General features: G+C 43.9%; 2 protein-coding genes across 3 annotated transcripts in view; one reads left to right on the forward strand and one right to left on the reverse strand.

Annotated features, from left to right (window-relative positions):
- Positions 1-10,610: 10,610 nt before the first annotated feature.
- Positions 10,611-12,702, forward strand: LOC147015519 (uncharacterized). Its single transcript, XM_085850301.1, has 2 exons — positions 10,611-10,774; positions 10,910-12,702. The coding sequence occupies exon 2, from the start codon at positions 11,130-11,132 to the stop codon at positions 11,574-11,576; it is 447 nt and encodes a 148-aa protein (XP_085706427.1). The 5' UTR covers positions 10,611-10,774; positions 10,910-11,129; the 3' UTR covers positions 11,577-12,702.
- Positions 12,703-13,012: 310 nt separating this feature from the next.
- The window catches only part of UBL7 (ubiquitin like 7), a 53,867-nt gene continuing 52,415 nt past the window's right edge, over positions 13,013-14,464 (reverse strand). Inside the window, exon 10 of one of the 2 annotated variants that reach the window (XM_085850300.1) lies at positions 13,013-13,967. In XM_085850300.1, coding sequence (XP_085706426.1) covers positions 13,944-13,967 — 24 coding nt within the window. In that variant the 3' untranslated portion in view covers positions 13,013-13,943. The remainder of the gene's footprint in view (positions 13,968-14,464) is intronic. The other variant, XM_085850299.1, reaches the window with a different exon arrangement.

Here is a 14,464-nt window from a genome sequence, read left to right on the forward strand (position 1 = left end):
TCTCAGAATGTATCGCTTTCGCTTTTTCCTCTCTCTCAAAACGTATCTCCTCACAGAACGCCTCTCTCGCTTCAGAACGTCCCTCTTTCGCCTTTTCCTCTCCGAACGTCTCTCCTCACAGAACGTCTTTATCTCTGCAGGTCCAACCCACCCCATGCTCACCCCGCCCCACTGGTGCACGGTAACCATGACGACCCGTGTGCTCTCAAAAGGCGGGCATCGGAGCTCACAAAAGATTGCTGCTGAGGAAATACAAGGGCGGGCTTCAGAGCTCGTAAAACATTATTGCTGAGGAAATATAAGGGTGGGCTTCAGAGCTCGTGAAAAATGTATGTGAACGTGTCTGTCAAAAAAAAAAAAACCAGAGTTGGTGTCAAAGCCACCCAATGCTTGCCTGTTTATACATTTATCGTTTTTAAAACGCTCGCTTGGAAAACTTCCGGTTCCGGTTTTGGAGCGACGAGAGGTCTCCTTCGGGGCTCCCTGCTGACGTTCTCAAAGTTAAGTTTTCGGTTGTTATTTGTCCCGTTTTAACTGTTTAATTTTCTCACCTACATGTTACTGTGTGTTCCTAGTTCGGTTTTGTTTCAAAAATCGTGCTATTTTGTGAGTATTTTTGTCGACGTTCTTACCTGGTGTTTGAGGCCTAGGCCTAGGCTTGAGGCCTACCAGTTCCACTCGGTGTTCGATCGTTTTTTTTTGTTTGTTTGTTTTTTTCTCCCCATTACCTTCAATTTCTATCGTCCCCATTACCTTCAATTTCTATCGTCCCCATTACCTTCAATTTTCATCCTCCCCACTTTCCAAACATCCCCCATTCTCCCAACTAATCTCTTTCTTTTCTCAAAAAAAAAATATATATATATATATATATATATACCCAACAACAACAACAACACGCTCACCTTCTCCTGATTCTGCTTCTTCTTCTTCCCCTTAACTTCCTCCTAGTCTTCCTCGATTTTTTTTTTTACACTTCCATGACCTAATCTGTTGAACTCTCTCATACATTAATATTAACAACAAAAACGATCTTATAATGCTTCATCTTCCTCTCTCACACATGTGGTACTCTTTACTGTTTCACATTGCACTACTCTTCTGCTATTTTAACAGACTGCTCTCATTTCGACCTCTCCTTCATTCCTTGCCTAAAAAATCCAACTATTACAGCGCTTCTCTCCATGCTCTGAATTCGCCTTCATTGCATCCATCAAGAATTGTGTTAAATCGCATCTCTGACCTAAAACTTTTAAAAACCACAGTTTGCCATGGATGCTCGCTTTCCATCAACCATTCTTTTTTTCCAACTTCAGTGCCAACTCACCCCCATCACCCCTCACTCTCACTCTCAAAGCAACCATGCCACTCTTCTCCCTCCAAGCCTCCCTCTCACCTCTCTCAAAAATTCCCCCTCACCTTTCTCCCACCTTTCATCCCCCTCACTCATCCTTCTCTAAGTTGCCCCCCTCTCATCCACCAAGCTGCCTCCCTCCACTGCCCTCTCACCTCCATCTCTACACTCCACCTCCTCAAATCCTCAACTGCCTTCTTCCTTGTCTCTTGTCCCCCCTCTCCCCCAGCACCACAGAGCCTTTTCTCCTCCTCATTCGGCCCCTCCCCTCGCTATTCTGCAATACCCCACACTCTTTCCACAACCCTCCTTACCTCCCCCCCTCGTCCTTTGTCCTACCCTCCCCCTCCCCCTCCACCTCCTGCACCCAAAGCCTCCTCCCCTACTTCTTCATTAAAAGTGTGGACCTCAAATATCCGGGGCCTTCGCTCAAACCTTTCAGATCTTTCCATACAGGTTGCCACTGACAAACCAGACATTATCTGCCTAACAGAAACTTTCCTCTCCCAAGACGTGTCTGACTCCCAAGTATCTCTCCCCGGTTACTCCCTCTTACGGTATGACAGACCTGAGCCTCGTCCTGGTGGAGGTGTTGCTCTCTTCATCAAAGACTCTATTCCTCACTCTCCATGCACTGCTCTCACTCCCCCACACGCCCAGGAATACCTCTGGCTTCGGCTTCCCCTCCACTCCCAGCTCATGTTTATATGTGTACTGTACCGTCCACCGAACAGTGATGACTCCATCTACACCTCACTATCCGAAAACATGGACCATCTTCTATCTTCTCATCCAAACTCTCTCTTCCTCTTATGTGGTGACTTCAATTGTCATCACGCCAGTTGGCTCGGTGTGGGTACCTCTCTCACCTGCCATGGCACCTCAGCAAAAGCTTTCTGCGACTCATTGGGACTGACTCAATCGGTCAACTTCCCGACCCGGATCTCAACCAATGGTACTCCATCTCTTCTGGATCTGATTTTGACAAATTTCCCTGACAATATCTGCTGCTCTTCCTTCGCTCCAATCGGTTCTTCTGACCATGTCCTTGTTAAAGTGGACATCTCTCTGGCTGTTATCAGAGAACCACCTCACCGCCGTCGAGTCTGGCATTTCACTCAAGCCGACTGGCAGGGTCTCCGAGCAGCCATCAAAAACTTACGGACTGGTCTCCTATCACTACTTTCTCAAACATCAACTCATCCTGGGAATTCTTTCAAAGAAACTTGCTCTCCCTCATGCACAGATTTATCCCCTCTCGTGTTCAGTTGTCCTACCCTTCCTCCCGCCCTTGGTTTGCTGAAGCTTATGGCAAGGCAGTTGTCCTGAAACAACTTGCCTTCGCCTCATGGAAAGCAAACCCAACTGAGGGCAATCTCAGTTCTTTCCACAAAGCTCGGAACAAGTGTGTGTCTACCCTCAGGAGAGCCAGAAAACAATATCTTTCTCATCTCAAGTCTGAACTCTCAAACCTCTCTCCCTCTTCAAAATCCTGGTGGCGTTTAATCAAATCTGTTTCTGGTGTATGTTCCCCCTCCATCCCCTCCCTTACCTCAAATGGCCGCACTGCTGATTCCACACGTGATAAAGCTGAATGTCTAAACTCAGTGTTTGCAGCTAAATCTTGTCCTAAACCCATTACTATCTCTACCCACTTTACTCAGTCGCACCCAACTGTCCCTGGACTCTGTATCCTTTTCTCCTGACAAGGTGGAGAGCTTGCTTTCAAACCTCGAGTCAGATTCTGCAACCGGTCCAGACGGCATCAGCCCACGTGTCCTCAAAGCCTGCTCTTCTGCTCTTGCTCACCCTCTCTCTGTTCTATTCACCCTCTCATTTTCCCAAGGTCATCTGCCATCTGCTTGGAAATCTGCTAACATCACTGCCCTGCATAAAAAGGTGCAAAAACAGATCCCTGGAACTACAGACCAATCAGCCTTCTCCCAATCATCAGCAAGGTTATGGAATCCATCATCGCTTCAGACATGAAATTCTTCCTCTTCTCCAATGGCTTGATTTCCAATCATCAATTTAGTTTCAGACAAGGTCACTCTACCCTGGATATGCTGCTTCTGCTCTCCCATCAATGGATGGAGGTCCTCAATGCCAGACAGGAAATCCGAGCCGTATCCCTGGACATATCACGTGCTTTTGATACAGTCTGGCACCCTGCACTACTCACCAAATTCTCTTCCCATGGTATTCAAGGCCATCTCCACTCATGGCTCGCAGACTTCCTCTCCTGTTGCAGTCAACGTGTGGCCCTAAATGGAGTTCTTTCATCCCCTCTCCCTGTGCAGGCTGGAGTTCCTCAAGGTAGCGTTCTGGGCCCTGTTCTTTTTCTGGTTTTCATCAATGAGCTCTCCGACTCTCTGTAAAATCCTCTTTATCTCCTCGCGGATTCTCCACCCTCTGCCGTACCATCTGTCATCCCTCAGACCGGCAAGCAGCAGCTTCTTCGCTCACTGCAGATCTGGATAAAATCACAAACTGGTCCAACACGTCGAACATTTCTTTCAATCCAGACAAATCTCTCACTCTCACTATGTCTCTTCGAAAGGACCGTTTAGAAAACCCCCCATCCACTTTCTCAACAATCCTCTGGAAGAAGTCTTTTCTTTCAAGCTTTTGGGTCTCACTATCTGCCATGACCTTTCCTGGGAAAGTCACATTTCCAACCTCGCCTCAAAAGCCAGTCGCCGACTGGGAATCCTCCGTCGTGCAAAGTCCTTCCTCGGCCCTCTTGAGCTCCTGACCACTTACGAAGCTTTTGTCCGTAGCCTGATGGAGTACTGCTCTCCCCTCTGGGCTGGTGCTCCTGCCTCCCACCTTTCTCGGCTTCACGCTGTCGAAACCAGGGCATTTAAGATCATCGGCATCTCCCGCAATGAAGCTGAGTCTTTGGGCCTCTCACTCAATCACCGCAGGTTGGTCGGAGGTCTTTGTCTTCTACCGACTCCTTTCCAGCCTTGCCCCCCCCCCTGCTCTCTCTGCGATTTGTCCCCACCACATTTCCACAGGGCGCTCAAGGTCCGCCAACAACCCCCTTCTGGTAAAACTACCAAAATCACGAATCACTGCTCATCTTCACTCTTTCATTCCTCTTTTTTCCCACCTTTGGAATAAACTTCCTCACTCTATTCTTTCCCATTCTTCCCTCCAGGCTTTCAAAACAGCTGTTCACCACCACCTCTTATCTTCCCCCATCCAAATCCTCGATCTTTTCTACCCCCGATAATCCACCCAAGCCCACTTCCTTCAATTCCCCTGATTTCCTTCCTGAAAGTCCCTGTAATGTCCATCTTCTCTTCGCCATGTTCCCCGTCCCATCCCCATCCCTCTCCCTTCCACAGTTCACCTAATGTCTGTTCCCCACTGTTTTGTCCCTTCCACTCCCGCCCCTCTTGTCTCATGCCTCCTTGCTGTGAGTTGTGTGTTAGCTCTCATACGAGCCTCGACCAAGGTATACAAAAAAAAAAAAAGACTAGTCTAATAATATTTTTAATAAAGTATTGCAGTGGTCTAATCCAAATAATTTTAAAGCAATATATGTATTTGTATATTGTAATCAGTAAAAAAGTGTGGGAGATAAAAACATTAGAAAGGAAATAACTTGCACCAAAAACTTTAACATTTTTACGCTCACGCCGGGGGTATCGCTATAGCTCTCTGTTCTTCGAACAGGCGAGCTAAAAAGCTTCCCATAAGAGAGGGGATCTATCCCTTACCCTTCTCAATGCATCACATTTAAGATCCCATTAGACATGGGGATGGGGGCAAATCTGAACATGCATTTAAGGAAATAACTGTCTGAGGACCTGGATGTGTGGATGCATTCATCAGACCGGATTCTGAAATCCGTAACAATACATATAGATTGTTGCGAATTCGCGGCCACCAGCGTGCGATCGGCTGATCGACTCGAATGGCGGCCGCCTCACCCACCGGAACGGACAATTCTGTCGTGACCCTCTCGGAACAACGCCGGGAGCTAGTCATGGGTGGGGGTTTAACCCCACCACAACCGTGCCAATTGCCCACCTGTGCAGGATAGGGTTGCTCGCCAAATTCGATCTACCTAAGTACCTGCGCGGATGGTTGACCGGGCGATCATACCTCGCTGCAGACCGACTCCAGACACGAACCGCTTAAGCGGTCCGTTCCGATTAATTATCGGGCGTTTTAAGCCCACTACGAACCCTTTTACGTCAAGCAGGATGGAGGGTCAATAAAGAAAAGACGAAGCGAAAGGGGAAAACAGTTCACACAATGCACATTTATTACGCGACACACGGAAAGCACACATATACAGCCAAACAGTCAAAATGCACCTATATCAGGAAAACAAAAGAAACAATGACGCAGAGTTACTACCGAATACGCGTACACACGGCAACACTTATACAGTTCTACTTTACAAGACACGGCGCCGACACACATTTACTCAAAAGCAAAGGAAAGAAGCCACCCTCATAGACAAGGGGGCAGACGGGCCTGTAGGCCAATATGTGCGCGAGACCGGGTGGGTCCTACCCGCGTCCTCGTGACGCGTTGGCGGACGAGCCGCAGACATGGCCGCGTGGCTGTGCCCCGACTCCGTGCTCCTTCGCGGGTTTCGTTGGCACAATGTTTGGAGTGGGGTGGGAACGGGGCCCCCTTTGTTGCACTATCTCAGCGCGGGGGAAAAGGAGGTATTGTTGATGCTCTGGGGGAGGGAGAATGGCTGGCTGGCTTGGGTCTCGCGACGAGCGATCTCCCACCGCGACCTCGTCGCCGACCGCCGTCCTTCTCGCCTCGGACCCGAGCTCCCTGGCCTCTTCCCCCAACTCTCCTCAGCCGACTGCAGAACCCAACTCGATGCCTTCGCCACCCGACTCCACTCTCTGCAACACTCCGCCCGATGACTCTCTTACCAAAACTCACTCTCTGCCAAACTCCGCCGCTGCCACACTCCGCCCGATGACTCTCTTAACAAAACTCTGCCACGATTCGCCTTGCGCTCGGCGTTTTATAGGCCGGCAGGAGAACCAATATGCAAATTTCCAGATCAGGATGAGCTCGGGGGCGGAGCCACGCTCGCCCATTGGACAGAGGAAAAGTGGGCGTGAACCTCCCCTGATCCTAGAATTTGCATATTTCGATTTCACACGGACGCGCCTGGAGGCGGGGCCAAGCCGCTCCACGCTTGCTGATTGGACGGATCAGGAGTGGGCGTGTAGCATTCTTGATCCGAATTCTTCCTCGGAAAGGCCGCTATTTGCACTCGCGGCACGGTGCGTATCGCTTGAATGAGCCCAAGACAGCCCGACGCTCAGTGTTCACAGGTGGTGCGGGAATGGCCATAGAAGGAGAGAGGTGAGGGTGGTGGAGGGTTTTTGGTGGTGGTTTGATGGTTATGGCGGTTCAAAATAAAGCTAGAACAGAAAAACGGCTATCTTAAAGCGTCGCAGCCCGAATGAATGACATAAATTCCCTCTAAACAACCGGTTTGGGGCTAACGACACATGTACTTAGAGTTATCTCACCTACGGGACCTGAATGGTGGTTTGCGAATTTCCACAGCCGTAACAATATATATATATATATATATATATATATATATATATATATATATATATATATATATATATATATATATATATATATATATATATATATATATATAGTCATGCGCCGCTTAACGACGTTCCGGGCAATGACGGATCACATATACGACGGATCTGCCAGCTCTGAAGAAAAAAATGCAGCTGAAAAATTCCTATCGCCGAGTGATGCAGCAGACGTAGCGCTGCCAGTCGTATAAAAATAGCACGTAGATTTATGTACGCTGTACAGTACATAATGATAATAAATGACAGTGTGGCCCTGTTATAATGCGATCGTTGAGATCCATAAAATGTCATCGCGAAAAAAGCAGGGTCGGGATTCAAGGAAATCGGCTTTCAAACCGAACCAATGTTTACATGTTTACCTTCTCGCAAGTAAATTACCTTTGAATTGAAGAATTCCGCAAATAAATCGTTTAGTCGAAATTAAAACACAAATTTCTTTTTGGTGAAGCTTTTCATGTTGTTAAAAACAATCGCACTGTTCCGAAAATATATATCACAATTGACAGGAGCTCGTTTCTTCATTTATATATAACATCGATGCAATGATTATGTATTTATAAAATCCAAACGCTATTTATTCATCTTTCGATAATCGATGTGAGAGGAGATTGCAAGCTGCTGCTATAACACCCCATGGCCGTCATGAACAGCACAAAGGTAAAACTAACATGTCTTCAGTCTCTCTTGGATGCGTGTTACAATTGCCGACAGTATTCAGTACAGTAACATGCTGTACAGGTTTGTATCCGAGGAGCAATAGGCTATACCATATAGACTCGGTGTGTAGTTTTGTATAAGTACGATGTTCGAAAACGAAAAAAAAAGATGTTCGCTTAACGACGCGTTTCTCAGAACGTAACCCCATCGTTCAGTGGCACATGACATACATACATATATATATATATATATATATATATATATATATATATATATATATATATATATATATATATATATATATATATATATATATATATATATATATATATATGAGGTGCCGCGAGGAGGAGTGATGTAAGCGACACTGGCCATTTTAGAGTTAATGCCATATAGCACTATTTTAACCCTTACGCTATCATCATATCATTAAAAAAAAATGTCGCTTGCATCACTCCTCCTCGCGGGGCCTCATATATATATATATATATATATATATATATATATATATATATATATATATATATATATATATATATATATATATATATGTGGTCCAAAAAAATCGTTCCTAACGTTGAAAAACGCAAAGAAACAAAAAATTAGCAGATTTGGAGGTGGTTTAGGGGTCCATCAGTCTCTCAACGGATTCATTATAATGTCACAATACTAATAGGAAGAATGAAAGGAAAGAGCATAAAATGTTCTCAGTGGGCAGTGGGCAACTGGCGGTCGGTGAATTTCTCCAATGGTTGATCCAAGAGGAACAGTTCCGTGCTTTTCCGTGTAGAACACGCCATACTCACTCACTATGGGAATCAAAAAGAAGAAGAAAAAAAATAGATAAAAAAAAGAAAAATAAGAGTACTTTTAACACCGACCGACAGCGAACCGAAAGCTCAACTGACGTCTCCCTCTCTCCCACTGACGTCTCCCTCTCTCCCACTGACGTCTTCTTCTCTCCCACCAGATGTAGCAACTTCGTTCCTCTTGATGGACCCCTAAATATTTTTGGAACTGTGGCAAATTTGGCCAGGAGTATTTTCTAGTCAGGTAGAACAAAATAATCAACATCCCCCAAGAATATTCAAATTTTGAATTTTTCCCTTATGATTTTGGACCACCCTAATAAATATATATATATATATATGCACATTTCCACACCAAAATCTAATGTTACCGACAACCACTACGACATGATCTGGAACGGTCGGCGTTGTCAATCTTTAGCCTTTTCTTGCACAACGTGTTGATTTTGATTGGATTGTGGTGTTGGAATAACCTCTTTTTCGGTCATCTCTGATGAGATGACATAATAAAACCAGTCTCGTACATCCATCCGTCCCCATTTTTTTTCTTCCGATTTTCTTGATATTTGGTATGTGGGCAGATGTTTGAGGGATGCACGACGGTATGACCTTTGATCCGATTGAAGGTCAACGTCACTCCAAAGTTGCAAAATCGTCCATTTTCAAAATCTATCTCCTCCGCCGTTTATGATCCGATCTTCGGATTCTGATAATATGGAACAATATCTAAATTTGGTCAGGCTGGTTTTTTGAAATCCGTTCTGGTTAGAGTCACGTACGTGTCTTCAAAGTTGGAAAAATCGTCAATGTGATGCGGTCAAAAATTTTTTCGCCCGATCTTGATGAAACTTGGTACGTAGATAGGGGTCGATGAGTGATGCACGACGGTATGACTTTTGACACGATTGAAGGTCAAGGCCACTCCAAAGTTGCGAAATCGTCCATTTTCAAAATCTATCTCCGGATAACTCAGAATTGTAGTTTGATTTCTGAGGTTTTCTATCCTTTTTACTCCCGGGCTTTCGTCTGTACATTGAACCAAAAGACAAGACGACATCGACGCCATTCTAAGCTGATCAGAGATCCACATCTACAGAGCATCAGAGATGACCATCACCCCCAACCGGTGGTAATTTTTTTGTTTTAGTGGTCATTGTTCATGGTCATTGTTTCATGTTGCATTGAAACATTTGATATTTTATGGATGTTATGTCGCCAAATAATTGAACTGTAAACTTTATAATTAATTTGGAGAAGTAACTGAGGCTCGTGGAAGAACCGAACGATGGGGTAGACTACACTGATCCAGTGTTGAGTTAAGCAAATTATCACGTCGATAAAAGGTGTCGGTGAGTAAAATATCAGGAGTGTGGGTGGATATGTATGGGATATGTGGGGATGATGAGTTCCAGTTGAAGGAAGGAATGAATGAACAAAAAATTGATGAGCATGTTGCTGACACAGGAGAGTAACAGGGTTTGAATTTTTGGCATGTGCAACAATGAAGGTAAGGGGGAGGCTGGGGGTTAGGCCCAGAGGAGGGGGAGGAATAAACAAGGAATCGTGGTAAAGGACGGGAAGGTCTCCAACTTGCCAATGGTGAACTATAAGCAGAATGAGACTCGGCCCCTTCTGATGTAAATGAATCAAAATTGAAATTGCTAAGTGTACTCAACTCATTTGTAAATTGTTTGATTACACTGGTCAACAACAAATTTGTTGTCTGCATTTTTTAAGCTGATTTAGGACGAATCTGATGCGCTGAATCCAAAACTCACATTAGTTTTGTTCAATCAGGTCAAGTTTTTGAGATATGGCCACATGTCGTTTTTTACATTTTTGTTCACATGTACGCATGTGTGGAGCATTTTAGAAGAAGTTGGTGGGGGTAAAATGTCATGTCAAATAATTGCTTTGATTGGAAATAATTATTTTAATGACAAGAAGTATTCAGGTACGATAGTTCTGGGTGATTATGTCGAAAAGGGATCAGTTTGAAGTCATAAAACCTCAAAATCTTCCAAAAATTGGTGAGGCAAAGCATAAAGTTCGTGGATCAAAACTAAAGTTAATGGGGCAGATTTTGTAATAATGTGATACAAAAAAGTTGTATTTCTTGAAATAACGAACTCTGAAGAATGTACAATACCTACATGCGCCAATTTATGACATGCGCTTCTGCTCAAGCTTGGAGTGCCACAGTACGAACCCAAAGATTGGAGACTGTTCATTGACAGCAGCAAGCGATCACTGAAATGTGTTCTGCTACACAACGGCAACCAGTTTGCCTCTGTACCCATCGCTCACTCGACTACACTGAAGGAGAAGTATGAAGCGGTGAAGTACGTGCTGGAGAAAATTGGTTATGATCAGCATAAGTGGTTTATTTGTGTTGACCTGAAGATGGTGAACTTTTTGTTGGGACAACAGTCTGGCTTCACCAAGTACCCATGTTTTCTGTGCATGTGGGATAGTAGGGACCGTGCTCAGCATTACACGAAGAAGGACTGGCCTGTGCGGGAGGAATTGGTGCCATGCAAAGAAAGGAACGTCATCAACGACCCTCTGGTGGACAGAGACAGAATACTCTTCCCACCGCTGCACATCAAGCTCGGCTTAATCAAGCAGTTCACCAAGGCTCTGGACAAAGATGGTGACTGCTTCACTTACTTGTGCCAGGCTTTTCCAGGATTGACCATGGAGAAGTTGAAAGCTGGCATCTTTGATGGTTCTCAGATCCGTCAGCTCATCAGAGATCCAGAGTTCAAAAACTCAATGAACGAAGTGGAACTGGAAGCGTGGAAGACATTTGTTTTGGTAGTGAAGAACTTTCTTGGCAACAATAAGGCCAGAAACTACGCAGAACTTGTCAACAACATGCTGACTGCTTTCAGAAACCTGGGCTGCAACATGAGCATCAAGATGCACTACCTATTTTCACATATGAACCGGTTTCCTGAGAACCTGGGTTCAATGAGTGACGAGCAGGGGGAGAGATTCCATCAGGACATGAAGGAGATGGAGACCAGGTATCAGGGTCGCTGGGACGCAGTCATGATGGCTGACTACTGTTGGAATCTGAAGAGAGACCTCCCTGCCGCTGAACATTCCAGGAGTTCGAAGAAACGGAAGTTCAAGCCCTGAAGTTTGAACAGTGGTGACGCAACATGCAATTTACTTGTACTTACCTTTATCAATGCCCACCATTCAGATGACAGTAATCGATGTTTCTATCATGTAATCAATAAATGTTGTTGGCAAAACATTTTTTTTCTTAAAAACATGTTTAGGATGATATGTGTTGACAAAAATCAGCTGATAATGCCACAAAAATGTAATTGATTTTGTCACAAGATCTGATTTTTTCAAATCAACTTAGCACAAAAACCTGACCTGATGGAGAGAAACGGATGCCATTTCCTGATTCAGCAGTGCCAGAATACCCTAATTCACTTGTAGAAATCTAGACAACATTCAGAAAGTAAAAAATTGTTGACCAGTGTTATACTTGTGGAAAATTGTTAATTTTAAGGCTCTAATATTTGCTACGAGCCGAAACCCCGTTAGACTGATTCCGTTCCATGAGCCCAATATAACAACCAGCGGCGGCTCTTGTAAGAGCCGGATCCCAGTCGATGTACTCCATGGCCTTACCTAATGAGGCCTACAAAATGTCCTTGTACATGACATTTTTGGTGTACACTACTCCTTGTGAAGAAGTCCCCTGATTTGTGCACGTGTCTACTTTGACGTACACAGTGTCAAAACTTCTCAGGTCACAGGACCGAGAAAAACGTGATGCGACCGCTTGGAGGAGCATAAAATTGGTCCTTAAGTATTAATATACAGATGCTTCAGAGATGAAGGTTGACTATTGCCACTATGTGTGATGCACTCTCTTACAGGTACGAAGTTTCTTTCAGTCCAGGTCACAGTACCGATAAAAATGTGACGCGACCGCTAGGAGGAGCACAAAATTGGTCCTTCATTATTAATATATAGATTCTTAAATACAATGAGTGAAAGGGGGTTTGAAATGTTTCAGCAATTATTTTGTTGACATTTCCTGTTCATGACAGTTTAACTTGGATTTATTACTATCTCAGATTGAGGAATGATTACTGAGCTCACCTTCACATTTAGCATCCTCACCACTTTTTCCTTTGTTTTACAATAATCATGAAATGGCAAACTATTCCTCATATGTGATCTTTAAATCAAGGAATATGATAATGTTCTTCCTTTGTGCTTTCACCCTCTCCCCTACCCCTATAAGCATGCTTGGTGCGGACGTTCGGCTACCTGGGATTCCAGCCTGTAAAATCAGGCCACGCCTTGGTACCCAACAGACCTGAAGTTATGTTCCTGGTGTACCCCATTGATGGCAGCTCGAGTGATGATGAATAATCAAAAAAAAAAATTTCAAACCTTGTAGAATTTTCTGGTGTCCAAGTTGTTCCTTTTTGTTGAGTTGATTGTTGTTTCACATTTGGCTCAGTTTGTGGACTTGTGATTATTGCTTGTGTAATAGAATCTTGTGCAAATGTTTCATTTTCTTTCTTTTTTGTTTTTTTTTTGGGGGGGGGGGTGTACTGTTGAGGGATAAATGCTGCATTAAGCAGTCCATGCACTTCCTCATGCACTTTTACCCTACATTTGGACGTGTTTCTCCCAACCCTTCCACAATACATGTATCTGCATCATTTGCTGATCGTAACCTTGAAGGAAATTTAGGAGCTGGGTACCCCATTATGCGAACCAGCATATCTCCAACTGTTTCCTGGTGACCTGGCATGTAATACATCCCAGCTATCTCGCAATGAAATTAAACCTGCATTGTGTACAGGTCAAATCGACCGCCAAACCAAAAACGCATGAACTGGCACATTCTAAGCAAGCTTATGTTCTTTGTGCATGCTATTCAAATTATTAGTTATTTTTGGTTTTCCAAAGGTATTGTTTGAAAGCAAATTAACATCTTGCATTTGGTTCCTTATGCCTTATCCATATCAAATGTGGTGATCTCAGGTGTGCCTGCAATTTGATGTGCTTATAACAGCACCTGTAGTATATTTTACACAACAGCATCTGGAATGTTTATAAGTCATGTAAATGTATACAATAAAAAGGAGGATACTCGAGAATCTAAATCATTGTTTTAATGGGTCACAGTTTAAATTTGACAAATAGTGTTGTGAATAAAATGAACTGGATAGGTCGGACTGAAGCTTAGATTATTTGGGGGAGCGGGGAGGATGATTTTCTTTTTTAATCGAATTACCGATAAAGCATGAATTTGTGCCAAAGCGTATCGAATAGCACATAAGGGCCATTAGTCTATTTACCAGTTCCAATCCTGCTGAGCTGTATAGTTTATGGAGCCATGCCAGCAAAAATGAGCTCCAACGCAGCCTGTAGGTCTCCACCGGTAGCTTGTAGGGCACGGAGGCTCAATTCTGCATCCTGAATACCCATATCGTGAAGTTGCTTCAGTTGCTGCTGCCACTGATGCTAAGCAATGCAAGAGAAGGGCCACTGAAGTCAAAACAGCAATACTACATAAGGGAATTGCTCATTAAAGAAGAGTAAAACAAGACCCTAAAATCAAATGTGTGACATTAACCCATTTATATGATTATTAACTTCTTGTAAGTGATCAGGAAATAAAATGCTCAAATATTAACATTGTAGCAATATTTAAAACCAATGGCAATGGCATTTCATCCCAATTGTCCAGAATTGGACAATTGGGATGGGTTTGAAATGCCACCAAATGGAATGATGTTATCCAACATGGTGAACGGTTTGACAAAAGTTTAATTTTGATTTGGGCCAGACGGAAAAAATATATATATAGAATTTTCCTCAGGTTTGTGTGTGTGAGAGATAGCACTTGTCAAAGCACAAGTTAAGACTGTCTTAAGGATATTTAGGATAACTCTGCTCTGTCTTCTTCTTTTGTAAATATTGCATGTATTTTGCCACACCCACAAATTCCTTGCTTTCCCCTGCTACATGTACTGTTATGATTA

This window comes from Eptatretus burgeri, chromosome 12, assembly GCF_056783735.1.
Source record: "Eptatretus burgeri isolate ZD-2024b chromosome 12, Ebu_testis_v1, whole genome shotgun sequence".
Lineage (NCBI taxonomy): Eukaryota > Metazoa > Chordata > Myxini > Myxiniformes > Myxinidae > Eptatretus > Eptatretus burgeri.